At 39.0% G+C, this 12,185-nt stretch overlaps 1 protein-coding gene across 6 annotated transcripts in view; it reads left to right on the top strand.

Moving 5' to 3' along the window:
• SYT16 (synaptotagmin 16) overlaps positions 1–12,185 on the top strand; it is a 260,696-nt gene that overhangs the window by 232,322 nt on the left and 16,189 nt on the right. For 5 of the 6 annotated variants that reach the window (XM_086709593.1, XM_086709590.1, XM_086709594.1 and 2 more), the window contains one exon: positions 1,996–2,185. In XM_086709593.1, coding sequence (XP_086565719.1) covers positions 1,996–2,185 — 190 coding nt within the window. The other variant, XM_086709592.1, reaches the window with a different exon arrangement.

The raw sequence follows: 12,185 nt of genomic DNA, 5'->3' as shown, positions 1-12,185 counted from the left end.
GAAGTGGTGATCAAACACAGAACAAGACTGGTGACATGTGGATAAGCAAGGGTTACAGACAGAAGGAATGGCACATGCAGGCATCAAGAAGCAGGAAGGAGCTTGTTCTCAGGATGAGGAAAGGAGCCAGAAAGTCTGGAGTATAGTGATGGGAGACCCACCCACTTAAATTTTTAATAGATGTCTCAATATACCCAGACTTGTCTCCCTAAATCTATTCTACCTGAAGCCTTCCCATCTTGGCTAAAGGAAATTTCATTCTTTTAGTTGTGAAAACCTTCGAAGTCATTTGTGACTTCTCTCCTTTCCACCTGAAATCCCATTGACTCTATCTTCAAACTATAACCAGAACCTAACTCTGCTGCATTACTGAAATGACCTCCTAGTGGCCTTCCTGCTTTGCCCCTTATAGACTATTCCCAAAACAGGGGCCAAATGAGCCTTTTAAAACATAAGCCAGATCATGTCTCATTTCTGCTTAAGTCCCTCTTTTTTCGTAAACTCTGAGCAAAGTATATCTGAAACCATGGAAAACAGAAGCCAGAGGAGGTCAGAAGGAACATGCACTTGAAGGCATGAGCATAGGTATGATCACACCCCTACTTCTCTGTGCCAGGCCCTGTGCTGGGGCCACAGAGTTGAGTGGGGAAGATGTGCCCATGTGAAAGAACTTTAAGGTAAAAATTCTTCCATTCATCAGTTACTTGTTGAGCATGTTTACATGTCAGACATTGGTCTATGCACCAGACTGAGTGATTTGTAAGGATTCAAAATGTGATGCGAGAGGCAAGCTCTGTAGTGATAGGTGCCTTGATGGATGCTTCTGTAGAGACACAGAGGAGGGGCGATCCTTACCCCAGACTAAGCAAATATGTCGCTGTTGGATTATCATAAACCAGACAGCTGGGGCTATATGGTACCTATCAAAACCAGCTAGCCCTATAGTTTACAAATTGTGTTTCTTGAAAGCCCAGGGCTCTACCATGGCCTGGCAAATAGGATATTTTCCTACAGATGTGAAGAGTACTTAATTCCTTTTAACGTATTTTGTTGGGGTTTTGCTAAGAAGTTTTAGGAAATGATTTAAGATGTTGAGAAGAAATTGTGAGCTAAGTCTGATGCAGTGGTTTCTGGTGGAGGTGTTGGTGGTTCTGGGAGGCTGGCTCTCTTGCCCTCACAGTGCCATTGCCCACTGCATGCTTCTTCAGTGAGAGTCAACATCCTGGCCTACTTTGCTCTTCTCCTCCCTATATGTCTGGTGTATAAATGTGGGTACATTGGAAAAGCATGTGTGTGAATAAACAGGACCGAAAGCATAGTCTCTCCCCTAGGCTCACCTGGTGCGTGCAATGTCTCTGAGATCCACAGTCAATGCACTGGCTTTTTTTACGAAGCAGTCATAAAAGTGCTCATTTTCAATGTAATTCATTTCCCCAGGGGGAAAAATGTAGCATCTGGCATATTGCTGACAACCCTAGGAAGCAGAACTAGGGGCCAAATATTCTATGTGGTAGTAGACAGTAGTGGTCATTTCTTTTTCTAGTGAAGACAAAGTGCCTCCTGTATTGCTACATTCATCAGGAAGCTGCAGAGAACAGAAACAAAACTCATGCCTAGAGTGGATGGGTTCCATAGAAACATTCAAGCACAAATTACACAGGAGGGAATTTTGGTCTATATTAAATGTATTATTAGCTCTTCACATATCTTAGAGGGTTTGATTTACACTGGTAATAACATCTTTGTCCGTTTTGTCTTTAGAGAGGAAATATTGAATGGAGACGGCTCTTGAAGCAACTATGTCAGCTAATAATGCAGGGAATCTCATCCATGACTGCGCTCCCCAGGCCCATTATCATTCACACCAAGTGCGCCGTTAGTAATCTTTGGCAGCAGTCGAGATTGGGCCGCCATTTCACCAAACATAATATCGGCTTTCTGTAACAGAGTAGTACAGCGTGGGCCAATGGACTCTTTGTTGTTCTTCCCCTCCAGAGTGGAGAGTCTCCGCTCAGCCCATCTGCAGTTTCTCACAGTGATAGTGCTTCATCCACGCAGTCGCTGTCTCATGGAGGGGCGCCAGAGCTGTTGGTGGGGCTGTCCTACAATGCCACAACGGGGCGATTATCTGTGCAAATGATCAAAGGCAGCCATTTCCGAAACCTCGCTGTTAATAGAGCGCCTGGTAAGTGCATGTCTGTACCCCCAGCTCTGGGCCTTCCAGAGGCAAGTAGAAGGCTGTGTTTGCTTTGGTGTTAATTCTTCAACTTTTGCAGAGAAATTATCCTGGTATGACTTAGACATTTTTTTACAAAGTGATACCTCTGGATATTGAAAATGCATTTCTATCTCATTAAATCAAAGGCTTCTTTGATATCTGGATATATCTTGATGCAAAATAGGCTGGCCTCTACATGTATATTGTCAAAGGGAAAAAAGTGGTATGTTTTCAGCAACGTAATGTGTATGGGCAATTAAAATCTGCTAATAGGCTCTAGGCCTGCAAATACCTTAAAGAGGCAGAGCATAGGCTTTGGAGTGAGGCAGATCTGGGGTCAAATTCCAGCTCTATCCACTTACCCATTGGCTTTGCTATGATGCAGTACAATTTAATTCTTTTTTCTGAATCTCAGTAGACTCATCTGGAACAAAGGGATATTAATAGTACCTTCCTCGTGGGTTGTTTTGGGGTTTAAATAAAATGATCTCTACGAAGCAGTTAGCAAAGTGCCTAACACAGTGAGCATACAAGAAATGTTAGTGGTTATGATGTTGACAGAGGAGGAGGTGGACGAGAAGGATTTTGGGCAATACAAGTCTGACTTACCAAGAGAACTACCATTTTGGAGATTACCACTGGAAAGAGGGGCTCAAGACACTCCCATAGCCGAAGTCCTGGGTTTAGAAAGCCTGAATAAAAATACTGCTGGAAACAGCCACAACTGCCTATCAGTACCCAAGAAGTTGGAGATTGAGCATTGGAATAATGCTGCTAAAAATTAGCTCTCTTTTCATGATTGTCAGCAAAAATAGCTTAAAAGAGGCCAGGAAGATGGTTTCTGTCTCACTTCTGCCCTCTAGATCTCATGCAAATACATATAATCAGAGGAACCTAATTTGTGTCTAGAATTCTAAGCCGCTAGAGTGTCTGAAAAATGTTGTTGAATTTCCAGCCTTTCAAGTTCAGAGGGTAAACTAGAAGGAGTAGAGTAGAGGGCTAGTGAGCCTGTCTGCCCCAGGGACTGGTGTCTTACTGAAATAAGGATGAAGTGGATAACAGCGTGGGAGACTGCAGGAGTCAGTCGATGGACTCTAGCCTCACATGTGAGCATTAGGTGAGGAGCCAGCCAAGCTGGTAGAAAAGGGTCAGCTTCTGTAGCCAAATCTAGGCTCCTAGTCTTCTTAGTCTTTACCTGTGCTGCAGCTTTTAGTCAGTCTGTATTAAACACCATTAGAACAAGCTACTAAGGAAAATCCAGTCCTCTGGACCACAAGAGAACAGGTCCTTAGGCCATATTTTGTGATGATGCTCCTAGCCACATGAAAGTCATTTAAAAATGCATCATAGGTGCTGATTATTAGTTGCACAGCTAGTCTCTTTGCTAGACACAACTTTTAATAGTTCTATCTGGGTTTACTGCTTTTCCTTTAGAGCTTTTGCCAGTTTCTTTCCCTATCCTCCTGAAATTTGGTGAGATCTGGACAATTACTTGGGAAGAACATGGTGGAGCTGCAGAGAATGATGGGGAAGTGAATCACACAGTTATGACCTTTTCCAGTCCATGCTGGGAAGCTTTCAGCTGTGCAGAGGGTAGCAGTATGGTGGCAGAGAAAGCATCAGCTGGAGGCTAACAAACTAAGGAGTGAATTCAGGCTCAGCCACTTACCAGCTGGGAGTTATTAAACTATCCTGAATCTCAGTTTCCTCATCTGTAAAATGGGATTGTAATCATATACACTTTCTAGGTAGAAATACTACATAGAAAGCTGTGATGTTGAGGATGGTACTATGTATCATTATACATTTCTCTATAAAAGAAAACATGCCAGAGAGGAAATTCTTATAACAAATATTTAAAACTGAATCGGGAAAAAAAAAGGCAAGTCCTAATTTAGAAACTGATCTTATTCCAGGAGTTTAAGTCAGTTTGGCATTTCCTACATGATTTTTCATAGACATGGTGTCACAATTTAATTTAAACCCTAACTAACATGCTGCATCTTTTTAACCAAAGTAATAGGAGACAATGTTGCTGTGACACTATTCATTAAACCAGAAACCCAGTAGTGAAGACAAAAGGTTTTTTATGTAGAATGCTGGTACTTGAGGAAAAGCCTGTTTCATTAGGAGGGGTTGAGAAAGTAGAAGGTTCCTTTGTGGAGATTGTAAAAGGGATCTCTTGGTACTTTCAAGGGCTTCAGATGTTGATGGCACTGGTTCTTCATGATGTCTCACTTTATTATGCCACACACTACTTTGGCAGTCATCAGGCAAGCTTAGGCTACATTTTTAGTTCCCATATGGAAGAAAATAAGAGAGAGAACAGGAGTTTTATGAGACAACTGAGCAAAGTTGGAACAAAGGGAGAGAAAAGAGGATGCAAGCTGGGGGTGGAGGGTGGCCGAGGGAGACTGCCAAGTGCGCTGTCCCCACAAGGCAGAGGGAGGGCGGGAGGTGCCACCAGAGCCCTGCATCAGAGGTCAGAGTCTGCCAGGAGGTGCTGCCTGCCAGGGCAGAGGCATGTGTGGGAATACTTGTGTGAGGGTCCTAAAACCCTGTGCGTGAGACTTTGGACTCAGGGACAGTTCCCTCTTCCAAAAAGAGGGAGCCTCAACCCTGCTTTACAGACTAGCTGTGATAATCGAAGAATGGTCCTCCAGGAAGCCTGAAAGAGAAGAGGTTGAGCCTGAATATTGGGAGCTTTTCTTCTCTGAATACTGAAGTTTCTAAATATTGCTGGAAGCTGGGAGAAAGACTGGGATTTAAAAGTGAGAATCTTTTGCCTCAAAATATATCATGAAACAAAAGATAACTTTGAACTTGCCAACTTGATCCAGTTGATGACTGTTAAGATATTTTAAACTTTCTTCCTAAGCAACATAGAGGAAAGATGGGCAAATAGTAGATGAATGTCCTCTTCTCTATTGGGGCCTTAGAAGAAATAAACCACTGAAACGTAAGGCTCCCTTCTCAACTTCTGAGGTAAATCCTTGAGGGAGAGAAGTCAGAGAGGCAGGTTTTGCTTTCATGGGCAGGAGCTAGTGAGAGTATTCTTAGGTGTGAGTCTTCATGACACCTGCTAGAATGGCTGAAAGTAGTGTGGATTCCACTAAGTGCTGCTGAGGATGTGGAGAATACTTTCTTCGTGGGAATGGAGCAACCACTTTGGGAAAAGTCCTGGAAGTTTCTTACACAACTAAATTTGCACTGAAAATCCAACAGTTCTATGTTTGGGCATTTACCCATACATTAAAAAAGAAGGAGAAGGAGAAGGAGAGGGAGAGGGAGAGGAAGAGGGAGAGGGAGAGGGAGAGAAGAGAGGAGAGAAGAGAGGAGAGAAGAGAGGAGAGGAGAGAGGAGAGGAGAGAGGAGAGAAGAGAGAAGAAAAGACCTGGACAAGAATGTTTAGAGCAGATTCATTCATAATGATGAAAACTGCAAAGAGCCCTCATGTCCACATGCATGAATAAACAAGTTAAGATATATTTATATAGTGGAATACTATTCAACAACTAAAGAAGAATGAAATTAACATGGGATCTCCAAAACATACTGGATACCTACTACATGATTCCATTTATGGGGAGTTCTAAAGTAGGCAAAACTAGGGGCACCTGGGTGGCTCAGTCGGTTAAGTGTCTGACTTCAGCTCAAGTCATGATCTCACGGTTCATGGTTCGAGCCCCGCACTGGGCTCTGTGCTGACAGCTCAGAGCCTGGAGCCCGCTTCGGATTCTGTGTCTCCCTCTCTCTCTGCCCCTCCCCCGCTCATGCTCTGTCTCTCTCTCTGTCAAAAATAAACATTAAAAGATTTTTTAAAAATTAAATAGGCAAAACTCATCTATAGTGAAAACAAAAAGCAGAAGAGTGGTTGCCTGTCAAGATGAACTGGGCAGGGACGTGAAAGAAGATTCCATGGTGATAGACATATTCTATATTTTGATGGGAGTATGGGTTAAATGGGTGTTTGCATTGGTCAGAATTTACTGGATGGTACTAAGCTTTGTTCATTTTACTGTGTGTAAATTGTGCCTTAAAATAGAAAAAACAAAGTATTGAACTCTGGTTAGTTAAATGCATGCTGAAATGTTTAGGTACGGGTGAAGAGCAAGGATGAATATGGCTAAGATGGATTGATGGGTAGATAAATGCAGATATGTGAGAAAGAAAATTGTCTGAGTTTGGGCTACTACAACAAAAATACCGTAGACCAAGTGACTTCACAGAAATGTATTTTTCGCAGTTCTGGAGGCTGAAAAGTTCAAGATCAAAGTCCATCTGGTTCGGTTCCTGGTGAGAACCCCTCTGCCTACTTTGCAGACAGACACCTTCTTGCTGTATCCTCACATGGCAGAGAAAGAAATCATCTCTCTCATGTCTTTTCTTATAAGGGTACTATTCTCATTCATGAGGGATCCACCTTCATGACCTAATTACCTCCAAAGGTCACATATCCAAATACCATCACATTGGGGATTAAGGCTTCAGCATATGAATTTTGAGAGAATACACACATTCAGTCCATAACACAAATAAGGCAAAATATAACAAATGAAGATCCTGGGCATAATGTGTATGGGTGTCCATTGTACAAATATTTCAAATTTTCAGTGTATTTGAATATTCTACAATATTGGGCAGAAAGCCTAGTCTGGTCTGTAATAGTTCAGCTGGGTCAGGTGGGTCAAAATAAAATGTGAGCCTCAGCTTCTGTGTTTGGAATTACATTGTTTTTGGTTATGTTGATATCTCAAGGTCCAACCTTATTCCCCTGACTCAACCTTGGACAGGATAGAGTACCAAGCACCTACACCTGAGGGCATCTTCTGTAACACCCTCCATAAACCACATCCATCCCAAGAGAAAGTATGTGGCTAAGGCACTGCTTGATTTCCAACGTTAACCTTTTCTCTGTTCATCCAATGGGTAGATGGATGGGTGGACAGGTAGAGCTAACTAGCTAGCTAGCTAGGTTTGTATATCTATATTTACATCTATCTATATATCTTTTTCTATCTTTCTGGAAAATGCCCATGTTATAAATTTCTGTGTTTTTTTCCAAATAATAGGTGGTCTACAGATGATAAAATGGGCTATTTGAAAATCACTGAAACTATCCCATAGACCTCTTCCGAAACAACATATTAATGAAGAACATGAACTAACCTTAACAGTGTGGCAAGAATCATGCCAGGCATTTTCAAGGCAATACTTCATTTAGGATGTGTGGCCAGTGTTCAAAAATATTGTCATTATTGCTGTTAAGCTAGTATAGGCTAGTCTGCAACCTGATGGTAAGGAATAGTCTCTACATCTGTGCATGGAGGATGGTCCAGGTGAAAAAAAGCAGTTTATAGCATCTGGTGGACATAAGAAATCCTAATATGCATTTACAAATGATTTTGAAAAAGTTCCCATGGAGAATTAGAAACATTTGATTATCCTTCAAATTTGGCTTCATGGGAAAGCAATTCACTAACAATTTAGCAGCTCTGTTCTGCCTGCCACCTAATTACTGCATGGCCTCAACATTTGACTTAACCTCTCTGAATTTCATTTCCTTCCCTATTAAATGAGGTTAACAAGCTGATGTTACTCATACAAGTGCTATGTTAAAAAATATATTAGCTATTCTGTTGTCAGGTTCTCTTTCTCCAACTTTATTTTCACTTTGTCTCCTTCTACAGTGCATTACTGCATTGTGTATATGTGTGTATATAGACACACATATAATGGTTCTTGTCAAAAACTATCATTAAGATGTCCCCTCCAGTTAAAAACAACAAGTTCCCAGCCTCTCAGCATGTGCATGATTAGCCACATGTGATAATTACATCCCAAATGATAATACTTACAGCAGCAGCATATTAACCTTGTTAGGCACTCACAATAGCAGAGACTAGAGCAAAGAAAAACAAAAAAGCATAGCAAGCCGCCTCATGTCGAGTGTGAAGAACACGTGGGATACGGGGGTGGGAGGGGGTAAGCTATACAAATGGAGTACAAGGGAAAAAGGACTAAATGAAAATAAACAGATATGGAGCATACCACCTTCTTTTAAAGTTCTGGTGCCAGTTTCAGCTAAATATAGTGTTTATTAGTAACCAGTATATGCTCAGAATTATGGCCAATTCAAATGAAGATTTATATGTGGCACTAACTTAGTGCATAGGTGATATTCCTTTACTTAATTCCCACGATAATATTTTTAAATTTTTAATGTTTCTTTTTGAGAGCGAGAGAGCGAGAGAGCGAGAAAGAGCGAGCAAGCAGGAGTTGAGGAGGGGCAGAGAGCGAGGGAGACACATAATGCGGAGCAGCCTCCAGGCTCTGAGCTGCCAGTAAAGAGCCGGATGAGAGGCTGGAACTCATGAACTGCGAGATCATGACCTGAGCCGAAGTTGGGTATTTAGCCGACTGAGCCACCCAGGCGCCCCTTTAAAAAAAAATAATAATAATAATGTTTATTTATTTTTGAGAGAGAGTTTTTACATTTTTTAAAATGTTTGTTTATTTTTGAGAGAGAGAATTCCCACAATAATATTAAAGTTAGTCAGAAAATCTAGACAGAAAAGCAACAAGGGGGAAATATGGTTACCATGGTATATGAATTATATCTCAATCAAACTGGGGTTTTTTGTTTATTTGTTTTTCATTGTTTTGTTTTTTTTAACCAAGTTACCTGCAGAAGAATGGCAGTAAGACTGAGGAAAGACTTCTCAACAGCAATGACAGAAGCCAGAGGACAAGGGGCTCTTCACTGTTTGAGTGAAGGAAAAATAAAGATATTTTCCACAAAGTTTGAAAGAGTTTGTCACTGAAATAACCACTAACTGATATATTTCAGGAAGAAAGAATTGAACTTAGAAGGAAATAGTGAACTTTAGGAAAGAATAATGAACAAAAATTGGTGAACATATAGGTAAATATCAGGATGTATAAACTGCAAAAAATAAAACAACAGGAAAATTACTAATATATTTGGAGTATAACAGCAAATGGAAATAAAAATCTAGGTAGAAATAACATGAAGGTTGAGAGGGGAAGTAAAAATCAAAGAATTCTAAGATCCTTATATTGCTTAGAGGAGGGTAAAAATATTGATTAATTTTAGATATTAAATCAAGGTACATGTTGAAATTTTAATCTAACTTTTAAATCAATAGAGGGAGTAAATTAGAATAAAGATAATTCAGTGGTTCCAATAGAAACCAGAAAAGGATATTTAAAGGCATAGAAAGTGTAGAATAAAAAGCACAAACCAAAACTATAAAAATAAATCAAAAGATATGTGATATAATAAATGTAAAAGGACTACAATTGCTGTGTAAAAGATAGATATAACACCGGATTGTTTCTCTTGCTCCCAGTCTCTCCCTGTTTCCCCTCTGCACATCTTGCCACTCACACTGTAGTTTATGTTGGGCCCACCTAGCCTCATAATGTATAAGGAAAAAAAATACTAATTACTAACACACTGAACTTGGTTCAAGAATACAAGAAGGATTTACCATTATGAAAATATGCTTGTGTAGTTCACCATATTAACTGATTTATGAAAAACCATTAGGATTATCTCAAGAGGTACCAAAGAAGCTTTTGATAAAATGCACTATCTATTATTGATAAAATTTCCTGAGGGGGCTCCCTTCAGGAAATCTAGTATAGACATCACAGGAAAAATGCTGAAATGGTCTGAGCTGTGTGTGCAAGAAAGGAGTGATTCTCATAAGGACGGTTGAACACATGCGCAAAACCCCTACTTTGCCATCTGCTGATGCCTAGACACATGCCTCTCGAGAGATGTGGCTCCCTTTTTCTTCTACCTTCCAGTCTCAGACAAGTAGCTTTCATCTGTGGGATCTTACTGGCAAAAGATTTAGGGAAGTGCAGTTTTAAGTTTTACGCCCCTTTGGTACAGGAAAGTGCTTAGAATGGTGGAAACAGTGTTAAATATCAACAACTAATATGCAATACGGAAGAGAACTTGCTAAACCTTGATAGTGGGCATTTAAAGAAAATCTGCACTAAGTGTCATTCTTAATCCTGAAGTCCTTTATTGAAGTCAGGAACAAAATAAGGATTCCCACTGGCATCACTCTTACTCGATATTAGACTGGAGGCTCAAGGCAATTCAGTAGAATAAGAAAAAGAAATATAAATTTAAAACATGAGAGGAAGAAACAAAGCTGCCATTATTTGTAAAAGTATCATTGTCTACATTAGGAAAATCTACAAACTTAAACTAATAAGGTTTTCATACAAAACCAATTATTTTCTAATACATCGAGAGCAGTTAGAAAGTAGAGTTTTAAAACACTGCTACCTATGACAGTAAGAAAATATCTAAGGTAGCAAAGGATAACATTAACAAAAGACAAGTAAGAAAATTATGGAAAAAAAATACAAAACTTTTTGAAAGACACAAGAGAATACTAAATCAATAGGTAAACTATGTTCATTGGTAAGAATGTTCTATACTGTGAAGACAACTTTTCCCAAGTTTCTATCGAGTACAATCTCGATCAAAATCCCCGGGGGGTGGGTGGTTTTTGTTTGTTTGTTTGTTTGTTTTGGTATATTTTGCTTTATGTCTTTTAATAGAACTTTACAAGCTGATTATATGTTCATGTGCATAAGTCAGCTAAACCAAGGAAGAGCTTAAAATAATGAGAAATTTAAAAAAGACAATAGAAGGATTCTCCCTAGCAGACAGCTAGGCATATTATAAAATGATGATAATAACTATTATCAGGTGAGCCACTCAGGCTTGGAAATTTGGTATCTGACATTGTATTACAAATCAGTTGGGAGATGATGGGCTATTTAATGAATAATGCTTCCAGTATGGAAAAAAAAATAGATCCCTACCTCACACCACACGCAAAGATCAATTTCTGGTAGATTAAAGATTAAATATGAAAAATAAATTCTTATGACTCATAGAAGAAAATATATGAGACTATTGAGTTTGGGTAGGATTTCTTAAATAATTCTGTTAATGCATAAACTAAAAAGGAAAACATTTATAAACATGACTCCACAGAAATTTAAAGCAGTTACTCTACAAAAGTCACTATAAAATAAAAAGGTAAGCTACATGCAGAGAAAAGATACTACCAATAAATATAAAAAAGATATTTATCTAGAATTTATAAAGAACGAGCAATCCACTCCTACATATATACTGGAAAAATTCTCAAATTTTGGTAGTGTAAAATATAGAAAAATATTCATTGAAATCTTTTCAATTCTTGGTTATTACACACAAATATCCATTAATTAGGAGAATGGACAAGTGAGTTGTAGTTTAAACATTATATATCTGTTAAAATAAAGGAGTCACAAGGATATATATCAATACAGATAATATAAAAAACTTAATGCTGAATGAAAAAAAGGCATGTTTTCAGGAATAAATACAGTAAAATGCTAAGTACTTTAAATGTGCAAAATACTATTAAGTATATTTTGTGTATATTTATGTCTACTATATGGTGAAAGTCTAAAAATATACATGAAAATGATGAACTCCAAATACAGACTAGTAATTACTATTAGTGAGAGAAGCAATCAAATAGGATCAAGGAGGAATTCTCAAGGATCTTCAATTATAATATTTTATTTCCTAAAAATCCAACAAAAAGCAAAAGGTCAGTGGTAACTATAACAAATGCTAAATACCACACATCTGTGTGATGGGTATTTGGGTATATGTAATATTGTTCTCTATTCTTTTCTGTATGTTTAAAATATCTTGTAACTATGATAAATTAAAAGAGAAGGGGAGGTTAAATGACTGAATTCCTTTCCCTTGCCTGGTCAATCACGGTACCCCACCCCTGCGCCAAGGCAGAGTCTATGGTACTGCAAATAGGCAGTGTTTCCTATGAGCTCTATAAGTAACCAGTAGGGTATTGTGCTGTTTCTTTGGAAAAATGACTTCTGAGTTTAAAATCACAGT

The sequence above is a fragment of the Puma concolor genome, chromosome B3 (assembly GCF_028749965.1).
Source record: "Puma concolor isolate L17-30 chromosome B3, mPumCon1.1.hap2, whole genome shotgun sequence".
NCBI lineage: Eukaryota > Metazoa > Chordata > Mammalia > Carnivora > Felidae > Puma > Puma concolor.
The sequence above is the reverse complement of the archived record's forward strand: the minus strand, read 5'-3'. Positions and strand labels throughout refer to the sequence as shown.